The following is a 23,148-nucleotide window of genomic DNA, read 5'->3' on the forward strand; positions in this document are numbered from 1 at the left end:
TGGAGCTGGGCAAAATTATTCTGCTGGATTATTGGTGACAAATATACATTCGCTGGCACCAAAACATTTGGTGACTTTGTGCTCGTTTCCAAAAATGTCCAAAAAAATATAGATTTTGTTTTGAAACATTTTGATACATGTTTTTTTTTTAATTCAAAGTGACTTTTTGTCTCATAAGTTCCTTCTGTTTTTGTTTTATAAATTGCTTAGAATTGAAATGAAATGTTTAATTTTGGGTCAAATGAAATGTTGATCCGAAATGACTTTTGCTTTGACTTTGCAATCCACATTTCAAAACATTTCCTTTTAGGGTCACCCTGCAATTCATTATGTTTATTTTATTTTATGTTTTTCAGAACTGTCAGCGAATCGAAAAAAATCCATTCTGCGCCCAATTCTAATTCAGATGTTTTTAAGAACCTTGGTTTTGCAACATTAAGTCCTTTTATCATATTCCAGAGGCTGTGTTGAGTGCCTCTGGCCTGCTTGTGCCATAGGGACCCTATGATAAAGATGCTTTCAAACCATTATTATGCACAGAAGAAATAACTGCAGAAACATTAAAACACTTTACATTCAAAAGCAAAACAGCTCTTTGCCATTATTTCTATTCCTGTAAGCTTGTTGGAGTTGGCTTTTGGGTCTGTGTTTGCACAGCGCCTAGTGCAGTGGAGTTCATGTCTCCTAGTGCTATTGTATGACACCTAATAAATAATGTACAGCCCCTAGCGTAATGGGGTCCTGGGCTATGGCTGGTACAACCACAGGAAAAAAGTGACACTTGGGAGGATTAGACAAGAGACACCCCATGGAGACAGACAGATGTGGGAGAACAAGGAGACCAGATTGGGTAGCATGACAGGTAGTGGTCATAACACACCAGCCACCCAACCGTTGCCAAGTTTTCTGTGGGTAGCACAGCAAAGCAGAGCTTTAAGCAGAGGGTTCCCCAAGGGAAACAATCGTGATCCTTTCAATCTCTCAGCATACGAGTTTTCCCAGGTCTTTTATCAATCTGTCACACTGGCTTCAAGGAATAAGGAAAAAGCACATGCATAAATGTTACGTTTTTCACAAGTGCCTAGGTGATTTAGGAGCCTCAGACTTAGGGTCCGAAGTCACTCAGGCTTGGTCTGCACTTCAAAGTTTTACCAGCATATCTGTGTCGGTTCAGAGTGTGAAAAAATCACGCCCGTGACATTGCCATGCTAGGAAAAGCCCTAGTATAGACGCAGGTTTCAGAGTAACAGCCGTGTTAGTCTGTATTCGCAAAAAGAAAAGGAGTACTTTTGGCACCTTAGAGACTAACCAATTTATTTGAGCATGAGCTTTTGTGAGCTACAGCTCACTTCATCGGATGCATACTGTGGAAACTGCAGCAGACTTTATATACACACAGAGAATATGAAACAATACCTCCTCCCACCCCACTGTCCTGCTGGTAATAGCTTATCTAAAGTGATCATCAGGTTGGGCCATTTCCAGCTATTGGATGGGCTATCACCAGCAGGAGAGTGAATTTGTGTGGGGGGGTGGAGGGTGAGAAAACCTGGATTTGTGCTGGAAATGGCCCAACCTGATGATCACTTTAGATAAGCTATTACCAGCAGGACAGTGGGGTGGGAGGAGGTATTGTTTCATATTCTCTGTGTATATATAAAGTCTGCTACAGTTTCCACGGCATGCATCCGATGAAGTGAGCTGTAGCTCACGAAAGCTCATGCTCAAATAAATTGGTTAGTCTCTAAGGTGCCACAAGTACTCCTTTTCTTTTTGAGTATAGACGCAGTAATACTGGCAAGCAAGTTATTTCGCTTATTTCATTCAGGGAACCAGTGTAAATTGACTTGGCAGAATTCTGTTATCTAATCAGAAATCTTTTATCTGTCTTTCTATCTATCATTTCAACAGATAATATCAATGCTTATTTTTAAGCATTTTTTTTATTTTGTATCAATTTAAATTCTCACAGTTGTGCAAAATGATGGGTTTTAAGGTTTTGTTGTTGTATCGATTTTCATTGCTTACAGCTGCAGGAAATTATAGGAGGAGGGAGTCCAGCAATAATGATTTAATGACCGTAGATGTTGATTTCAAAAAATTGCAGCTTTAGAACTGTCAAAAGGCAAACTGTCAACACTACCAGTCAAAATGTCCAAAGCAAATAACCTTAAACCAAAACCTACGAAGTTTTTCAGCAACATTCTTCTTACTTGGCCTAGCTGTAAATTTTGATTGTTGTGGATGGAAATATTTTGTTGTGTGCAAGGTGAAATCGACATTCACTGAAAAGAATTGAATCCTTCCGAGTTTAAATATAAAGTAAGACGGCAAAAGCGCTCTTTAGCTGGTATATGCTGCATCTCCACTAGCTGATATATAGCTATGCTGGCAAATCCTTTCTAGTGCAGAGATTGCCACCCATTTCTCTGCTGTTATGGCAGCCCTTATCCTAGGGTATGTGTCTATGTTGCAACTAGGGTGTGCAATTGCAGCTGGTGTAGGTATACCCAAGCGGGCTTTGGTCTTGCTGACTCGGGTACCAGGACTAGCAATGCTGTGGCAGCAGACGGCTGCGAGGGCTAGCCATCTAAGTAATTACCTGGGGTTCTAGGTAGGTCAAGCGGTGCTGCCACAGCTAGCTAGATCAAAGCTAGCTCAGGTGTGTCTACATCTGTTACAACCGTACCCCCAGTGTGGACGCACCCTCTGTGTCTGTGCTCTGCAGGGTTGGGGAGAGAGCATCTGAAAGGGCTGGATCTGCTGCTGGTTATTCCCAGTGTGCATTGCGACCCAATCCCACCTCTCTGTGTTAAGGCACAGAACCCCCGCCCGTTGTTTGGTCTGTGATTTCTTGCAGCAGTTGGCCAGATTCATACACCCTCTCTATCACCTGCTCATCCTCTGGGTACGTCTACACAGGGATAAAAAACCTGCTGCTGGACCAGGGCAGCTGAAAAATTGCTGTGTAGACATTCAGGCTCGGGCTCCAGCTGGATTGTCTATACACAGGGTGACCAGACAGCAAGTGTGAAAAATCGGGACGGGGGTGGGGGGTAAAAGGAGCCTATATAAGAAAAAGACTCAAAAATCTGGACTGTCTCTATAAAATCGGGACATCTGGTCACCCTATCTTTATGGCAATTTTTAGCCCCATAGCCTGAGTCCTGTGAGCCCAGGTCAGCTGACCCAGGCCAAGCCCAGCCGTGCTATGGGCCTTTTATCCCTGCGTAAACACCCATATCCCTGCTATGTGTGCAGGGGCTGTGGTTCTGCAAATACCAAATGACCCATTCTTAAAATGGACAAGGTTGGTCTGTCAGGCAGCCACATTTCTGGCAGTGAGATGGAAAAATGGCATGAAAAAGAGGAGATCATGAGCTGGAACAGAGGGATTGGTGGAAATTTGACCCCAAATCCACAATTCCCTGTGATGAGTGCCGGTGTTCCAGGCACACAATATATGGCAGCTGCACCACAATATATTGCAAAGTGCTCCCCAAACCAGTGCACCAGACGGCAGCACAGGGGATTCAGGGATGTCTCCTAGACTTGATTGGAGGACAGAGTTTCTGTCCTGTGAAAAATTTTGACATTTTTTGGGGGGGGGCAAAGTCCTCTCAAAGTTTGGGTGAAGCGGAATCCCCCCCAAAATAATTCATGTTGATAGAAATGCTTCATTTTCATCCTTTTTACATTTTTCAAATGAAAAAAAAAAAGAAATTTCGAAAGAAAGTCATTTTGAAATGAGAAATTACAACCCAAAAAAACCAAAACAAAAACCCCTCCCAAATTGGGACAAGTGCCAAAATCATAGAATCATAGAATATCAGGGTTGGAAGGGACCTCAGGAGGTCATCTAGTCCAACCCCCTGCTCAAAGCAGGACCGATCCCCGACTAAATCATCCCAGCCAGGGCTTTGTCAAGCCTGACCTTAAAAACTTCTAAGGAAGGAGATTCCACCACCTCCCTAGGTAACGCATTCCAGTGTTTCACCACCCTCTTAGTGAAAAAGTTTTTCCTAATATCCAACCTAGACCTCCCCCACTGCAACTTGAGACCATTACTCCCCGTTCTGTCATCTGCTACCATTGAGAACAGTCTAGATCCATCCTCTTTGGAACCCCCTTTCAGGTAGTTGAACTTTTTCACAAACCAAATTCCGACAAATGATTTGTTTTGGGTCAGTTTCATTTTATTTATCTTTTAAAAAAATATAACCTAACAAACCATTCATTTTAAGATAAAAAATCAAAACGTTTCCTTCCTAATAGAGCCAATATTTGTTCAGATGAGCAGTTTGGAAAAATTCTCGAGATTTGGACCTTTTGGGGCAGATCCCTAAAAGGCTTATGGGATGGGAAGGCTTCTTTCCATCCCGACTGACCTCTGACCTCTGGAGCAGTATTGCGCCCCTTAAAGAGAAAGCACTGAGCAGTACCGCCGGGCTTTGTAATCAGGTCTGCGTGTGAAACACTCTTGACTCCACAAAAAACGCTACATTGTTGTGACCGCTCGTGGACACTTGTTTATGGACCACTTGAGGACACGGGTAATACTGTCCGCAAAATCAGGGTTCTTCCAGTGGCCGGCCACTGAAGCCAGCTGCACTGACGGGTCTCCCCAGATGGCGATGAGGTCTGAGGTCTCCACTACAAGCGGCAGCTTGAGGCCCTCAGATTTTTTTTCCATCGATCCCAAGGCCTGAAGGGCCCACTGGCTCTCCGGGGACCCACGGGCCAGAGAACTGCTCCGTTGACCGGCGGGAGCAGATTTTCCAGGACAAACCTCCCGTCTTGATTTCCGCACGGTCGGGGACGGGGAACCCACTGTGGCTGCTGGCCTGAGAGGCTCACTGGTAAAGCTGAGTCTCCCCTGCGCCGCAGCAGACACCGATCGCCCCGCGCCGGGCTTCACCCGGACTCCCGGGGGGCCTTTAATCGCCGCCGGGAGGCCCAGGCCCAGGCCGGGAGGCTCCCGGCCGATCCCGGAGGGTTGGCAAGCCCAGCACCCCGGCGAGGGGCGGGTTAAAACCAGCGAGCCGGCAGCTGTGGGGCAGAGCGGCCAGTGGGGGTGGCGGGGCGCAGAAGATGCGACTGAGACCGGAGCTTCCTGGTGCTGCCGCCGGGCCAGGACGGCTCCCATCCGGCTGCGGGGGCCCGGGGCGGCGGCGCGGAGCAGCGCCCGGGGGGGTGAGAGGCGAGCCCGGCGTGGCGGAAGGGGGGTGGGCAGGAGTCTCCCCCCGCACTGCCCCCCACCCCCCGGGGAGCCTGTGCGGGGATCCCCCCAACTGCCCCCCACCCCCCCGGGGAGCCTGTGCGGGGATCCCCCCAACTGCCCCCCACCCCCCCGGGGAGCCTGTGCGGGGATCCCCCCAACTGCCCCCCACCCCCCGGGGAGCCTGTGCGGGAATCCCCCCCAACTGCCCCCCACCCCCGCGGGGAGCCTGTGCGGGAATCCCCCCCAACTGCCCCCCACCCCCGCGGGGAGCCTGTGCGGGGATCCCCCCAACTGCCCCCCACCCCCCCGGGGAGCCTGTGCGGGGATCCCCCCCAACTGCCCCCCACCCCCCCGGGGAGCCTGTGCGGGGATCCCCCCCAACTGCCCCCCACCCCCCCGGGGAGCCTGTGCGGGGATCCCCCCCAACTGCCCCCCACCCCCCCGGGGAGCCTGTGCGGGAATCCCCCCCAACTGCCCCCCACCCCCCCGGGGAGCCTGTGCGGGAATCCCCCCCAACTGCCCCCCACCCCCGCGGGGAGCCTGTGCGGGAATCCCCCCCAACTGCCCCCCACCCCCCCGGGGAGTCTGTGCGGGGATCCCCTCCAACTGCCCCCCCACTGCCCCCCACCCCCCCCGGGGAGCCTGTGCGGGGATCCCCCCAACTGCCCCCACCCCCCCGGGGAGCCTGTGCGGGGATCCCCCAACTGCCCCCCACCCCCCGGGGAGCCTGTGCGGGAATCCCCCCCAACTGCACCCCACCCCCCCGGGGAGCCTGTGCGGGGATCCCCCCAACTGCCCCCCACCCCCCCGGGGAGCCTGTGCGGGGATCCCCCCCAACTGCCCCCCACCCCCCCGGGGAGCCTGTGCGGGGATCCCCCCCAACTGCCCCCCACCCCCCCGGGGAGCCTGTGCGGGGATCCCCCCCAACTGCCCCCCACCCCCCCGGGGAGCCTGTGCGGGAATCCCCCCCAACTGCCCCCCACCCCCCCGGGGAGCCTGTGCGGGGATCCCCCCCAACTGCCCCCCATCCGCCCCCCGGGGAGCCTGTGCGGGGATCCCCCCCAACTGCCCCCCATCCGCCCCCCGGGGAGTCTGTGCGGGGATCCCCTCCAACTGCCCCCCCACTGCCCCCCACCCCCCCGGGGAGCCTGTGCGGGGATCCCCCCAACTGCCCCCACCCCCGCGGGGAGCCTGTGCGGGGATCCCCCAACTGCCCCCCACCCCCGCGGGGAGCCTGTGCGGGAATCCCCCCCAACTGCACCCCACCCCCCTGGGGAGCCTGTGCGGGGATCCCCCCAACTGCCCCCCACCCCCGCGGGGAGCCTGTGCGGGGATCCCCCCAACTGCCCCCCACCCCCCCGGGGAGCCTGTGCGGGGATCCCCCCAACTGCCCCCCACCCCCCCGGGGAGCCTGTGCGGGAATCCCCCCCAACTGCCCCCCACCCCCCCGGGGAGCCTGTGCGGGAATCCCCCCCAACTGCCCCCCACCCCCCCGGGGAGCCTGTGCAGTGATCCCCCCCAACTGCCCCCCATCCGCCCCCCGGGGAGTCTGTGCGGGGATCCCCTCCAACTGCCCCCCCACTGCCCCCCATCCCCCCCGGGGAGCCTGTGCGGGGATCCCCCCAACTGCCCCCCCACCCCGGGGAGCCTGTGCGGGAATCCCCCCCAACTGCCCCCCACCCCCCCGGGGAGCCTGTGCGGGAATCCCCCCCAACTGCCCCCCCACTGCCCCCCATCCCCTCCGGGGAGTCTGTGCGGGGATCCCCCCAACTGCCCCCCATTCTCCCGCAGAGTCTCTGCGGGGATCCCCCCAACTGCCCCCCACTGCCCCCCATCCGCCCCCCGGGGAGTCTGTGCGGGGATCCCCTCCAACTGCCCCCCCACTGCCCCCCATCCTCCCCGGGGAGTGTCTGCGGGGATCCCCCCAACTGCCCCCCACTGCCCCCCATCCCCTCCCGGGGAGTCTGTGCGGGGATCCCCCCCCACTGCCCCATCCCCCCCAGGGAGTCTGTGCAGGGATCCCCCACTGCCCCCCCAATTGCCCCAGCCAGCCCTGGAGAGTCTGTGTGGGGATCCCCCTATTCCCTCCCCCCAACTGACCCAGCCAGACCTGGGAAGTCTGTGCAGAGCTTTCCCTGCCATTTACCAGTCATCCCTCCTCTCCACCTGAGCTTTGATTTCCCTCTCATGAAAGTTAATAAGCAGCCCAAAAGTAAGGCAGCTCTCTGACCCAGCTGTATTACCCAAGCTCTCCCACTCCCCACTCGCCCCGCTCTGCCAGGACCCCAGTGTTGGGCTTGATGCTAATGCTGCAGAGACAGAGGGCAGCTTGCCTAGTTGCTAGAGCAGGATTCCTGGGTTCCATTCCTGGCTCTGCCATGTGGCTGTGGGCAAGCATCTGCGCCCCACTGTGCCTCAGTTTCCCTCTCTGTAGAAGGGGGCTAGCAGCCCCGCCTACACACACAGACGGAGTGAGCACTGTGGCTGGGGAGCACTTGGTGATAATATTATGGGTCTGGGGGCATGTGACCCCACTGTGGTGCTGTGCATGTTACGGGCATAATAGGGTCTGGTAGGGGAGGGGGAGCTGTACAGGATCATAGGTAGGCCCTGATGGAACTGGGGAAGGCCACATTTCCCTGAGGTATTAAGAGCTGGGTGTGTCTGACATTCTCATCTCATCTCCAGCTGGGCCTCATGGTGGTCCCTTCTGGCCCTGGAATCCCCCTCTTTCTTTCCGGGGGAAAGCAATATTGCCTGCATGGGGGCCTCCCTATACCCTCCCTCCACTGACCCAGCCAGCACTGGGGCATCTGTGCGGGGATCCCCCCCACCCCATCACCTCCCCTCAACCTGCTCAGACCACCCCCAACTCTGCCTTAAGACAGTGATTTTAATCCAACCTCATGCTTCAGGGCTTCAGCCAGGTGCCTGCAGGGGTCAGGAAGGATTCTCCCCCTCCTCACCCCAACCCAGTTAGCCCACTCCCAAAGAGGAGGCGAGTCAAGATCACGCACCTGGCTTTGTTGCGTTCCTTTGACCTTTGACCTGTTTCCTTCCCCCATGAACAGGATTCCCAGCCCCCTGCCCCCAGGACGTGCTGTTCCAGATGAGGCGAGGGGAAGGGCCCTGCGCCCCGCATCTCCTGGACTCCACAGAAAGGGCGGTCCTGAGGGGCACCCGTGCAGGTGAGGAATGCGGGAAATCAGTTTGGGCTTTAGAAGGAAGAGTTGCATCCTGAATCGGTCCTAAAAAGCCATACGTTTTGAAAGTGGCTGAACAAAATCCCAGACACGGCCTAACGTTGGGTCAGCTGAATTGCTTTCTTTTGATTGTCAAGTATTTGCAGTGACACCCAGCAGCCTTTTCACACCAGAACAGGGTTCACTGGTTATCTGAAACCCACCACGGGGAAATCCCTAGGTTAGCACAGAGCCATAAAGGTCAAAGACCAGGGGTTCTGAAACTTTTTTTTTTTTTTGCTAGAACCCCCTTTGAAAATATTTCAGGCTGTGACACCCCCTTCCCCCCCCCAAAAGACTATCTACCCCATCCATACCAGGCCACCCTTCTGTGCTGCTGTCGGCAGCGACGCTGCCTTCAGAGCTGGGCACCTGGCCAGCCGCCAGGTCTGCTGCCTGCAGAGCTAGTTGGCTGGAGAGTGGAGAAGCAAGGGTGGCAATACTGTGACCCCCCTTACAATAGGCTTTTGAGTCAGGACCCCCAGTTTGAGACACACTGGTCAAGACATTGTCCGTCCTGGCCATGCCATGCCAGCGCAATCCCAAGTGAGGGCAATTGAGCCTCCCTCAAAAGCTGACTTTTCTCACCTCTCAGTCCATTGTCCTCCAGCGAGGCCAGGTGGAATTCACCTAACTTGCGCGCCCACTGGGTAGCAATGCAAAGTTGAAACGGAGGCGGGCATAGGCATCACACAGATATCACAGAACGTTCCCACTTCGTCAAATTGGGCCCTTGAACAAGTCAATTGGCCCTTTTCGCAACACATCAAAAGACGGGCTGTACCATTGTCCTTCTTTTGCACAGACAGGGGAAGTGACATGCACGAGGTCACCCAGTGCAGACCTGGAGAGAGAGCCCAGCTGTCCTGTGCTTTATTCACTAGGCCACACTGCTGTGAAGAGTACCCAGTGTGATATTTGGTGCTGTTGGGTCTCAGGGTGAGCGGCTCCTTTAAGGGGAAATGGACTGAGCCTGATTTACATCCCAGAGCTTGTGACTGACAGCCAGGTCTGCAGAGAGATAAAAGGCCCAGGTGGGATTGACCCCGCCTCCTTTTAAAGGGGCCTTGCGGCAGGGCCCATGGCTTCTACTCCGCTCCAGACCAAAATGAGAGTGGTATGATTCTCCGTGGGAGCATCTCAAACCTCACCACCTTCCACTCCAAGTGCAAAGCCTCCCTTATCGAGCTGTGTAGCAACACGTTTGGGTTGGTGGGTATCCAGACCAAACCAGGCCACTACACACTTCTCCTCCTGGGAGAGAACAAATGTGACAGATGTTAGCTACCTTGCTGGCTGCATGACTGGACGAGACTCCAATATTCTGGGGTAGGCACAGTATGCAGACCCGCATAGAATAGAACGATAGTTACAAAATGAGCAACAACTGGAATGTCCACCCGGTTGGAAACTGTGACATTTCAACGTTTGTTTTCGTCCTGAATGGGGTGAAAAGTCGAAATGTCGCATTTTTTTTTCCTGTGGAACAAAAAGTTTCAATTAGGAACTGGTGAGATGTTTCGTTTCAGCATTTTTGGTTTTTTTTCCTTGATGTGGAACATTTTGCTATCCCTGAATGGAAATGCTTCATTGGGGAGCAGTGAGGTGACTCCAAAATGCTTTGTTTTCAGTCGGCTTTGAAGGGGTTTTGTCAGTAAACGTTGATTTCACTGTGCGCACACACAAACCCACAAAACAATGTTTCCATTGCTAAAAATTGAAATTTATAGATAGGCAAAGTAAGAAAAATGCTGCTCATCAGAGTTTGAGTGAAGGATATTTCCTTTGCTCATTTTGACCTGACGTTGGCCATTTGTGTTTTAATGATTATCAAGCTTTAACTTTTTGAATTTCAACATCTACTGTCATAAAATAATATTGTCTGACCCTCCCCCATTATCTGATCCAATTTCCCACACCTGTGAAAATTTAAATTGATAAAAATCAAAAAAATTACTTAAACCCCATAATTTTACGCAACTGTGAAAATTTAAATCGATAAAAAACAAAAAATGCTGAAAAATAAACAGTGATCTAATCCATTAAAATTATACATATTAAAAATGGAATTCTGCCAAGCCTAGTTTTGAGTTAGTTCAGTATTCAACTTTCATCATGGTGCATCATGGGAAGTGTAGTTCATGTACCTCATGCGTCCCTTCTCGCCTATGGGTTGGGGTGCTTGGCCGAACTGCATCTCCCATGATGCACTACATGCCTCACTGAGAGGGAAGACTATGTTGCATCATGGGAGATGTAGTCCAGCCAGGGAGCCCAGCCCATATGAGAGAATGGGGACCTGGAACACAACTCCCATGAGGCAATGTACCATAATATGGAAATAGAAATAATACCTAGTTCTTTTTCATCAGTAGCTCTCTAAGCACTTCACAGTCCTTCTTAATGTGTTTATCCTGTGAGGGAGGGAAGAGCTATTAGCCCTGTTGTACAGATGCATTTGACATGAAATGCTGATTAAAGCTGAACTGATTTGCAACTAAATGTTTCAGACCAGTTGAGCAATCCAAAATATTTCGATTTGGGTCAAACTGACCTGGAACAAAATCTTCTATTTCTGTTCCCAATGGAAAATTGAAAAGATTCAGTAAAATTAAAATTTCCACCTGGAAAATTCTGAATGTGATTTGGGGTGGGCTCACGGGTCTGCAGGATCCGTGCTATGCCCTGGCTTTTGAACAGCCCCTGGGAAGAACCCCATCTGTGTGGTGGACCCCAAGGGGTCCCACTCTTCCTTCACGTAGGCCACATGGCATCAGTGCCTCTGAGACTGATCTTTTGAGCTCCAGCATTCCTGCTTCACACTGAGCTCTGCCCAGTGAGTCCAACCAAGCTAGGCTCCTGGTCAGAGACTTGTACACCCTTCAGGGACCCATGCACTTCAGTGAGTATTTGCAGTGACATCCGGAAGCATTTGCAAAGCAGAGCAGGGTTTATTAGTCAGCTAGAACCCAGCATCGGGAAGTCATAGGATAGAGAACTAAAGGTTAAGATGTAGTCCTTTCTGGCTAAGCCAGTGGTCCACCCAGCCAAGCTTCTGTGGAATCCCTTTCTCGATCTCTCTCCATCTCCCTGTTAGTCTCAGAGCGGTTGTCTTTTTCCCAAAAGCCACCCTTTATTCCAGCCACCTGATGCCTTTCTTAGACCATAAGGTCAGAAGGGACCATCATGATCATCTAGTCTGACCTCCTTCACATTGCAGGCCACAGAACCTCACCCACCCACTCCTGTAACAGACCCCTAACCTCTGGCTGAGTTACGGAAGTCCTCAAATAATGAAGACTTCAAGTTACAGAAAAAAGAAAAGGAGTACTTGTGGCACCTTAGAGACTAACCAATTTATTTGAGCATAAGCTTTCGTGAGCTACGGCTGTTACTCTGAAACCTGTCATTATTCAAGTTACAGAGACTCCACCATTAACACTAGTTTAAGCCTGCAAGTGTCCCATGCCGCAGAGAAAGACAAAAACATCCCATGGTCTCTGCCAATCTGACCTGGGGAAAAATTCCTTCCCAGCCCCAAATACGGCGATCAGTTAGACCCTGAGCATGTGGGCAACACCCACCAGCCAGGCACCTGGGAAAAATTTGCTGTAGTAACTCAGAGCCCTCCCCATGCAGTGTCCCACCCAGGCCGGTGGAGATATTTGCTGCGAGCAGTTGCAGATCGGCTTCATGCCATTGTAGGCAATGTCACCATATTATCCCCTCCCTAAACTTACCAAGTTCAGTCTGGAAGCTTGTTAGGATTTTTGGCCCCCGGTCTTCCGGAACGTCACTCCTCCGATGGTTAGGAAGCTTCATCTAATTTCTAGCCTAAACTTGTTGATAGCCGGTTTACATCCATTTGTTCTTGTGTCCACATTGGTGCTTAACTTAAGTAACTCCTCTCCCTCCCTGGTGTGTAGCTCTCTGATGTGGAGCAGAACTCTGTTTATTCAACTCTCCCTTAATTGGCTCGCCGTGTTTACCAAACAACCAGGACTCCAGGGCCTGAAGTAGATGATCTCTCCGGTGGCCACTAGATGGTGCTGCAGTATCACATTTTGTCATTCTCCGGTTTATCCGGTTTTGATGATCTGATCTGGCACGGATCCCAATTAGAGCGGATAACCGGGGTTCTCCTGTACCGATAGAGAGCGATCATATCTCTCCTCAGCTTTCTTTCGCTGGGGCTACACAAGCCAAGTCTTTGAGTCTCCTCTCCTTATCCAGCTCCTGCAGACCCATGCTGAGTTCCCCAGTTCAGCCTGCCAGAGATTCCCGAGGATAAGCATCAGTTGCTCGATCCCTGGGGTTCCCATTGTCTTTGTGGAGCCTCCACAGATATGGGTTAATTTCAGCCTTTCTCCGGCTCCGCCCCAAGAGAGGGTCTTTAATCCGCAAAGCACCAGGCATTGGAATCGTTGGAATGTTACAGAAAATTCCCCCTTCCTCACAGGAGGAGAGCGTGTTGTCCTTTGAAATATCGTCCCCATGAGAAATTCCCAACCGGCTGCAGTGAGCAGCCCCTTGCGTCTGCCTCGGCCCAGGGCGTGACTCACCCCTCTCTTATCTCTACAGGTGGCGGGAGCGAGCCTGAGGTGGGAGATCCCTGTCAGGAGGCAGCACAGCCACACAGGATGTCCACGAGAGGCTCCGCCGGGAACAATCCCCGGGGCCCAGACCCAGACCTCGCCTGGGGGGCCGAGGCCGGGGGGCAGCAGGGGGACTCTGAAGTGGAGTGTCTGGGCCCAGCCTGGAGGGATGAGGCTGAGGCTGGGGGCCAGGAGGGAAAGTCCCCAGTGGAGCGGCTCGGCCAGGCCTGGGGGAGCGAGCCAGAGGCCCAGCCGGGCCAGGCCCCTCCCTATGCTGGCGCCTCGGCCCCCTGCCCGTCGCTGGGGAAGCCCTACAAGTGCACGGAGTGCGGCAAGGGCTTCAGCCAGAGCTCCCACCTGATGCGCCACCTGGGCACCCACACAGGGGAGAAGCCCTACAAGTGCGGGGCCTGCGCCAAGAGCTTCACCCAGAACTCCAACCTGCTGCAGCACCAGCGCATGCACACGGGCGAGAAGCCCTACCGCTGCCCGCAGTGCGGCAAGCGCTTCTCCTGGAGCTCCAACCTCATCCAGCACCAGCGCCTCCACACCGGCCAGAAGCCCTTCCAGTGCGCCCAGTGCGGCAAGCGCTTCTGCGAGAGCTCCCGCCTGCTGGAGCACCAGCGCATCCACACCGGCGAGAAGCCCTACCGCTGCCCGCAGTGCGCCAAGAGCTTCAGCCGCAGCTCCCACCTCATCCGCCACCAGCGCATCCACACCGGCGAGCGCCCCTACCAGTGCACCCAGTGCGGGAAAAGCTTCAGCCAGAGCTCGGCGCTCATCCTGCACCACAGGACCCACGCGGCCAACCCGCTATGAGCAGCCTGCCAGGGGAGGGGCGGGGGAGGATTTTGCACACTGCTCATGCCTTATTAGAGACCCATGCTTGGAGTAAGGACATGCCGGGCACGTGGGCAAAGGGTTCCCGTTGGAGTGCAATGCGTGTTCCGCCTTGGACACAGGTGAGCTCAGGGCTTATTACACTTGGGAGAATCCACAGGGGACACATGGACAAAGGGCTTCTGTGGGAGAACACTGCTTATTAGATCTTGGAGGATCCACGTGGGATGGTGACCGTGGACACAGGGGAGCTCAGCGCTTGTAACGCCTCAGAGAGTGCATGTGGGATGGTGACAGTGGACACAGGGGAGCTCATTTTTGTGACATCTTGGAGAGTCCATGGGGGATGGTGACCGAGGACATATGGAAGCTCATTCTTTGTGATACCTCGGAGAGTCCATGGAGGATGGTGACTGAGGACACAGGGGAGCTCAGTGCTTGTAACACCTCGGAGAGTCCCTGGGGGGCAGGGGAGGGGAAAGACTCTCTGTCCACCTGGGGGAAAGATTCCTTTTGAATTCACAACGTATTGCACGTGTCCCACCAAAAAGAAACCCAGAGCAAGTTTAATCATAGTGGACATGTCCTCTGTGGATCTGTGTTGCACTCGTTGGTACCTTAGCTGCCTACAGAATGGAAACCACGGGAGAAAAGTGTATGTGTGGGGAGAAGGAGGTGTGGTTACACCTGGCAGAGACTCCGCTCGGGGAGAAATCACTAAACTAGAGGAAAAATAAACCCTAGAAATGCGACTTCTTCACCCGTCGCTTGCCAGTGCATCCAGTTCTGGTGCCCACCATTCAAGAAGGATGTTGGTGAATTGGAGAGGGCTCAGAGAAGAGCCACGAGAATCATAGAATCATAGAATATCAGAGTTGGAAGGGACCTCAGGAGGTCATCTAGTCCAACCCCCTGCTCAAAGCAGGACCAATCCCCAATTCAATCATCCCAGCCAGGGCTTTGTCAAGCCTGACCTTAAAAACTTCTAAGGAAGGAGATTCTACCACCTCCCTAGGTAATGCATTCCAGTGTTTCACCACTCTCCTAGTGAAAAAGTTTTTCCTAATATCCAACCTAAACCTCCCCCACTGCAACTTGAGACCATTACTCCTTGTCCTGTCCTCTTCTACCACTGAGAATAGTCTAGAACCATCCTCTCTGGAACCACCTCTCAGGTAGTTGAAAGCAGCTATCAAATCCCCCCTCATTCTTCTCTTCTGCAGACTAAACAATCCCAGTTCCCTCAGCCTCTCCTCATAAGTCATGTGTTCCAGACCCCTAATCATTTTTGTTGCCCTTCGCTGGACTCTCTCCAATTTCTCCACATCCTTCTTGTAGTGTGGGGCCCAAAACTGGACACAGTACCCCAGATGAGGCCTCACCAATGTCGAATAGAGGGAGACGATCACGTCCCTCGATCTGCTCGCTATGCCCCTACTTATACATCCCAAAATGCCATTGGCCTTCTTGGCAACAAGGGCACACTGCTGACTCATATCCAGCTTCTCGTCCACTGTCACCCCTAGGTCCTTTTCCGCAGAACTGCTGCCTAGCCATTCGGTCCCTAGTCTGTAGCTGTGCATTGGGTTCTTCCGTCCTAAGTGCAGGACCCTGCACTTATCCTTATTGAACCTCATCAGATTTCTTTTGGCCCAATCCTCCGATCTGTCTAGGTCCCTCTGTATCCTATCCCTGCCCTCCAGCGTATCTACCACTCCTCCCAGTTTAGTATCATCTGCAAATTTGCTGAGAGTGCAATCCACACCATCCTCCAGATCATTTATGAAGATATTGAACAAAACCGGCCCCAGGACCGACCCCTGGGGCACTCCACTTGACACCGGCTGCCAACTAGACATGGAGCCATTGATCACTACCCGTTGAGCCCGACAATCTAGCCAACTTTCTACCCCCCTTATAGTGCATTCATCCAGCCCATACTTCTTTAACTTGCTGACAAGAATACTGTGGGAGACCGTGTCAAAAGCTTTGCTAAAGTAAAGAAACAATACATCCACTGCTTTCCCTTCATCCACAGAACCAGTAATCTCATCATAGAAGGCGATTAGATTAGTCAGGCATGACCTACCCTTGGTGAATCCATGCTGACTGTTCCTGATCACTTTCCTCTCATGTAAGTGCTTCAGGATTGATTCTTTGAGGACCTGCTCCATGATTTTTCCGGGGACTGAGGTGAGGCTGACTGGCCTGTAGTTCCCAGGATCCTCCTTCTTTCCTTTTTTAAAGATTGGCACTACATTAGCCTTTTTCCAGTCATCTGGGACTTCCCCCATTTGCCACGAGTTTTCAAAGATAATGGTCAATGGCTCTGCAATCACAGCCGCCAATTCCTTTAGCACTCTCGGATGCAACTCGTCCAAGATGAAAGGATGATGAAAGGATACGATTTAGTCACGGAGGTCACAGATGCCCTTATGTTTTAATGGACGTCTGTGACTTCTTCGGCTTCAACCCGCCCCCTGCAGCAGTGGTGGGGGCCGGAGCTGCCTCCTGCCCCGCAGCCAAGGTGGTCAGCGGCTGGGGTAGTTAGTGGCTGTGGCCGGAACAGTCAGCAGATGGGCCTGGAGCTGTCCCCCCTCCATCCCCGCCAGAGCAGCTGTGGCTGTCCTCCCTTGCCACTGGCTGGGGCCTTCCTTCCCCACACCCCAGCAGCTGGGGCTGGAGCTGTTCCTCCCCCATTGTCCCAATGGCTGTAGCTGGTCCTGGAGTTGGAGCTGTTTCCTCTCCCCCCTCCCCCCTAGTTATTTTTAGTAAAAGTCTCAGACAGGTTGCAGGCTTCCATAAATTTGTGTTAAGTGCCTGCGACCTGTCTGTGACTTTTACTAAAAATAACTGTGACAAAATCTTAATCTCCACAAAGATTAAAGGATCCTAAATCCTGCCTCACAGTGAGAGACACATGAGCTCAGTCTGTTCAGCTTAACATGGAGAAGGTTGAGGGACGACTTGGTCACAGCCCGATCCAACGGCTGGAAGCTGAAGCCAGACCAATTCAGACTAGAAGTAACATTTTAACCGTGAGGGTGATGAACGATGGGAACAAGGGTGGTGGTGGATTCTCCATGGCTGGCCATTTTAAAATCAAGATTGAATGGTTCCCCGCCCCCTCAAAGATCCATGCTAGTTCAAACAGGGATTCTCTGGCCTGTGCTATGCAGGAGGTCAGACTAGATGATCCCCGTGATCCCTTCTGGCTTTGGGATCTACGACCCTAGGAAAATCCATCCTGGCACCACTGGCTCCGAGACGGTGCTGATGGCAGTAGGTGAAATTCCACCTGCATGCTGAGAGGCAGCAACCTAATGACGTCGCCCTGCCTGAGTCTTAGTCTGAAGGCATAAGCCGGATTTACCTGGAGGGCAGGCCTTTTTAAAAATTAATTAGTTTATTAGGGTAGTGCCCACTGGCCAGCTGAGAATGGGGCCCCAGTGTGCGACACAGACATTGAGTAGTAGAAGAGCTGCCCCGAACAGCTGATGATCTGAACAGACAGGACCGGCACTGGGCGGGGACCGGGGGGGATGGATATTGCACCAGCAGAGCGAAGAACAGGAAGGCTGGTGCATCGCACTTCAAGAATCCCCTATGGAAATTGTACATATTAAGGGCAAAGCAAATGTGGGCTCTGATACACGGCCCAGGCACAAAAGCTCTGAATGGATGCTTATTAACAGCCAGTGGCTGCCCTTACTGTAAGAAGGGAGGTGTGACCCAGAGAAGAGAGGTGTGACCCAGAGACCCCTTGAGGCAAACAGCCAGAGGGCATAAGGGGGCATGTGAGGTTTCCAGGGGTCTCCTGGGTCTATTGTCTACCTAATAGTGTGCCAAAGGGTGGCGTGTGAGGTCTCTGCAAAGAGCCAGTGATGCTCTGGTCATCTTAAGCTTTGTGAAATGGATGATATTTAAGGAGTTCTGTCTCCATACTGAGATTCTTAAGGTGCATTAGTTAAGAGTGGACATCAGAAGGTGATAAACAGGTTTTGTTCTGGCAGTGGGTAGGAGACACTTGGCTCCCTGGCTGACCATTGTGTGTCTCATGATGTGCATCTGTTTGCACTGCCCATCAAAGTTTGCAAAATCTACAAGAAAGACGCCTACAAGGGGTGTGTGTGTGTGTATGTGTGTGTGTGTGGGGGGGGTTCAATGATTTTTTGAGAGGGAGGTTGGAGGGGATCAGCTAAAGGGAAGGGAAGGAGGGGCAAGTGTAGACTGAAGATGAGGTGAAGAGACTGTGAGAAGGGAGGAGGAGGCCTGGAGCAAAAGCTGATCAGCACAGGGCAGGGACAGGCTGTTCAAAGCTGTAGATTGTTCTCTGAAGGACCAGAAGTCCTGGCTTTGGCTGCTTTTGCCCCCTGCTGGCTGGCTCCTCTCTGCAGTTTTCCCCCAAAGCCGTGTGGATGGTGGAGGCCAAGTTCCCCTAGAACAGGGTAGTCCATTTATTTTGTCAAGGTCCATATTTCCTGGTCAAGGTCCAGACTCCAGAGAAAATAATAAAAAAAAATCAGTAATGATAATGGTAAAGTAAATTAAAATATTTCAGGGTCCGTTCAAAAGTGTCTGGTGGTCTGGATTTGGCCCACAATCTGCCTATTGGCCTGTCCTAGAGTGTGTGTGTGTGTTTCCCCTGCATAGGTCTGGGTCCAGCAAGGTGCTGGGGCTTGTACTAGTTTCTCCACATAGAGGTGGATTTTGCTCACTGCTACCAGCACTGTCTATCTCAGTGATCCAATTCTAGCCTTGTTTTTTGGGGGAGGAGCGCTGGGATCTGCAATAAAAAAGGTTGCAGATAGGAGATTATTATCAGCATTTGTGGAAGAAGAAAGGTCGGAGCCTCTTTTCCCCACTGGCTCTGAGTGTGACGGGCTGGAGAGGAAATCCATGGACTAGAGATGTGGGACACAATAATACACCAAAGGTACTGACCAAAGCCAGCTGTGTGATGGATGGATGAGTGGAACCCGTGGCAGACCAGCCTGAATGTTCCGAGTCCTGGGAAATGAGGTGTTGGGCACATGTGTTGCTGAAAACATGCGGGTGAAACTGTTGGGCTCTGAAAGAGCCACCTGTTTATGGAGGTAAGAGCAATGGGGCTCTCTCTGACCCCAATATTTAAGGGGGGAGGACTGACCAAAACACTTGCTGATGGCAGACAAAGAATCCTTGAGGGAAAGCCATAGCCAGCCGGCAAGAAACTGCTTTATGAAGGGGGTAGAAATCCAGCTCCTCATCCAAAGACCGCTGCAGTCAATCACCAGTTACCCGTTTGAAGTCAACAGATTCTGGATCAGGCTCTAGTTCTGTGGCTCAGACACATGGAAAATCAAGGGGAGGTTTTGTTACTGCTTCCTGTGAAATGGAGGGTCTGAACATGTCTCTCTGGGGAGGTCAGAGCAGCACGGATGCTGCTGGAGGACATACCGAGCCCCTAGGCTCTCATCCCGTCTCTGGAGTGCACTCTGGGCAAAGTGGAGTGAGAGAGCTGAAGACCCTGCTACAGTAGATGAATTTATTACACTAGCCTGTTTGGGATGTAATTCTCTGCACTGAAGTCTGGGAGTTGCTTCTCTTTATGTCCGTCCCTCCCTGCCCCGTGTGTGTGTACCTGAGTGCATGGCTCAGTGAGGGGGATTCAGTACTGAGGTAGTTGGGATCCAGAATTTATAGAGGTTTCAGAGTAGCAGCCGTGTTAGTCTGTATTCTCAAAAAGAAAAGGAGTACTTGTGGCACCTTAGAGACTAACCAATTTATTTGAGCATAAGCTTTCGTGAGCATCCGATGAAGTGAGCTGTAGCTCACGAAAGCTTATGCTCAAATAAATTGGTTAGTCTCTAAGAATTTATAGAGGGGAATGTAAATGTCCCTAGCTGATATTTCTTCGATTTTTTTTTTGGGTGGGGGTGGCGGGGAAGGTTTAAGAACCCAGTGATCATTCCTGGTCTCAGCCAATGATTATTAAATGGTGATTTTTACAATTCAACCCCAGGTAGATTGTGTAAAGTGAAAACTTCTTTTGTGCGTTAAGCTCAAACTGGGTTTATCCAAGAGTGGTTCTCCGTTCCTCAATATCCTTTCTCCTATAGCTCCTGGCTCATGTCCCCAGATACTAAAAGGCATTTGACTGGGTAAAGTAGACTATGGTACAGAGCTTCTATGGCAAAATAGCTTAAGAATGAATCTCGTGAGCTGGTTAAATTCCCCAGATAAACTCTGCAAATGTCAGAATCTCAAGGGGAGCGAAAGTTTCAACTAGAGCGAGGTGAAGTTTTGGATGAGACTTTTTTTTTTGCTAACAAATGCAGATTCTGGTTGACTGAAACATTTTAGGCATTTGGTTTGAGTTTGTTATTTTGGTAAAACAATTAAAAACACCTCCCCTCCAAAAAAAACCCCCTCCAAACATTCAGAATACAAATATTTTCTTTCAATATTTTTGAAATAAAGTGTTTTGATTCAAAATGACTTTTTTTTTTTTTTAGAAATTTCCTTCACTCTTTTATTTATTTATTGTTTTTTAAAAGGCTCAAAATCAAAACAAAATGTTTCATTTTGGGTCAAACTATTTTTTTAACGTTTTTGCTGAAATTAAAAAAAAATTGTTTCTGGTCAGCCCCGAATGATTTAAAAAATTGAGGCTAGTTTTTGGAACTGCCAGTGAACCAAAAAAAAGAGAGTTATTCACATGGCTCTAATTTTAACTCTGTTATGTATTGCAGGGATGCATCTAACATTGGCTGCAACTTTCACACCTATCTGCCCTTTTTCTCAAGCTCTTAGCTACTAAAGCTGTGTCTGCACTGGGGGGAAAAAAGGTGTGTTCTTAACTCAAATTAAATAATATGATGTAAAATCTTCATGAACTTCTGTTAGCTAAATTAAGGACACATTTTTTTTCCCTCGTGAAGATGCGCCCTTGGTTTGGAGAATTCAGGGATCTTTAAAGGTCTTTTCCAACCTTAATTGTCTATGATTCTATGAATCTTCTCTGGGCAAGAACATGGTAAGGTATATGTCTTCACTTGTGTAAAGTGAAAACTTCTTTTGTGCATTAAGCTCAAACTGGGTTTATCCAAGAGTGGTTCTCCATTCCTCAATATCCGTTCTCCTATAGCTCCTGGCTTATTTCCCTGGACACTAACAGGTATTTGACAGGGTAAAGTGGCCTATGGTACAGAACTCCAATGGTGAAAGAACTATTTATCGGGAACTCACCCTCTTCCTGCCAAAGTCCTCTCTGTCTTGTCCTGGTTCTGTTTCAATCAGCTGCTTTTGAGCGGGGCGCTGATTCAGATCAAGACCAGATGCCTTTCTGGAAGATATACTTTAGTGAAACAGGAGTTATTGGACCCAATGCTGGCGTGACATAGTGAAATTTAATGGCCTGTGATATCCAGGGGCTCAGGGTAGATGTGCTAATGATCCCTTTCAGCCTTAAAGTCTGTTAATTCAGAAAAAATGCTCTGTATCTTCAGGTCTCAGGTGCAACAGTGATGGGGAACTTCGTTGGCCCCCTTTACCGCAGTATCTGAGAACCCCACGTTTTTAAATGTATTTATCCTTCAGTATAGATACTAGCTATGCCGCCAGGAGGGTCTTTCCCATCGGCGTTGGCAATCCACCTCCCTGAAAGGCAGGAACTAAGTCAACAGGAAACCTTTGTGATCATCTCATCTCTCCTGTGTAGTACAGGCCAGAGAATTTGCCCCAAAGCTTCGCTACCCTCACTGTTACAAATGCATGCCTTATTTTAGTTTGAATTTGTCTGGCTGCTTCTCCCAGCCATTGGGTCTTGTTATGCCTCGTTGATAGGACGGCACAATGTGGAGATTCCTCCGCCCAGATTGGGCCTCCGTTGTGCCAGGTGCTGTACAGACATACAACAAGAGACAGTCCCTACCCCAAAGGGCTTACGGAGAACTGATTGCTCTCCATAAATACATCAGGGGCTGAACAATAGGGCAGCAGAAGAATTATGGAAGCTAAAGGACAATGTTGGTGTCATGGAGTCCCTGGGCGATGCTCTGGAACTGCTCCCTACAAAGTCAGGCAGGACTCTGGTGAAGTCTCCTCTCTGTGAGCAGACTGCCTTCAGGGCAAAAAGCTTACACGGCTTCCACCTTTCTGGGTCTGACCTCAGAGCATTTAGCATCCTTTGCTCCTCTGTGCGCTTCCCACAGTGAGTCTGCCCAGGCGGCGTCCTGGGGAAGCCAGAGGGTCCTGCCCCCCAACTCCGCAGTCAGACATGACTTTTAGCCAGCCAGTAAAACAGAGATTTATTAGATGACAGGAACATGGTCTAAAACAGAGCTTGTAGGTACAGAGAACAAGACCCCTCAGCTGAGTTCATTTTGGGGGGCAGTGAGCCAGACAACCACGTCTGCCCTTTACTTCTTGTTCCCAGCCAGCCCCTCCTCCTTTGGGCTTTGTCCTTTTTCTGGGCCAGGAGGTCACCTGATTCCTTTGTTCTCCAACACCTTTAGCTCTCACCTTGCAGGGGGGAAGGGCCCAGGCCATCAGTTGCCAGGAGACAGAGTGTCGGCCATTTATGTACCCTGGCCCTTTGTGCTGCAACAATTACACTCCCTTATCCCACCACCTAGAGACTTAAGAAATGCATAGGGGAAACTGAGGCACCCCTACAGTATTTAGAGGGAACATTAAGACCAGTCCCACTTCGTCACAGTTGGCACAGGAACAAATGGGGAGAAACGGGCCATGGGTAAACTGAGGCTGGACATGAGAAGGACCCTCAGGGAAGGGAGGTTCTGAAGTAGCCACCGAATAGGAGGAGTTGGGGAGAAAACAGGCTAACTGCTTTGAAGATTGAGTTTAATAGTTTCTGCAAGGAATTATATGACAGGATTGCCTTCACTAGCAAGGGCTGGACTCAGTGACACAATGGGTCACTTCCAATCTGTTGGACTTTGGGTCAGTAACATTTTGCTTTTAAACATCCAAAGACCTTAATTTGGGGCCATGTTGCCAGGATACCACCTCTTCCATCAGAAGAGCAGATTGGGGAGGGGGACCCATAAACTGCTGCTTCTGCACAAGAATTCTCAGGGGCAGAAAACTTGCAGATGGGGCCCCCTTGAAGCAGGGGAGCAAAGCACCACCAGCCACTTACTGAGTACTTGGAGAGGCCCCGTTGGCCCAGTGGCTAATCGGCTACTGTTGGTTGTGCCTCATTAATTTCACTTCAACTTATATTAAAATACTGATTTTAATTGTA

The 23,148-nt window shown here is 51.3% G+C and overlaps 1 protein-coding gene across 1 annotated transcript in view; it reads left to right on the plus strand.

Moving 5' to 3' along the window:
• The window catches only part of LOC140901855 (uncharacterized), a 355,046-nt gene extending 331,898 nt beyond the window's left edge, over positions 1 to 23,148 (plus strand). Inside the window, exons 9-11 of the mRNA XM_078850362.1 lie at positions 4,888 to 5,193; positions 8,293 to 8,409; positions 13,045 to 23,148. Coding sequence (XP_078706488.1) covers positions 4,888 to 5,193; positions 8,293 to 8,409; positions 13,045 to 13,877 — 1,256 coding nt within the window. The 3' untranslated portion in view covers positions 13,878 to 23,148. The remainder of the gene's footprint in view (positions 1 to 4,887; positions 5,194 to 8,292; positions 8,410 to 13,044) is intronic.

The sequence above is a fragment of the Lepidochelys kempii genome, chromosome 23 (assembly GCF_965140285.1).
Source record: "Lepidochelys kempii isolate rLepKem1 chromosome 23, rLepKem1.hap1, whole genome shotgun sequence".
Taxonomy (NCBI): domain Eukaryota; kingdom Metazoa; phylum Chordata; order Testudines; family Cheloniidae; genus Lepidochelys; species Lepidochelys kempii.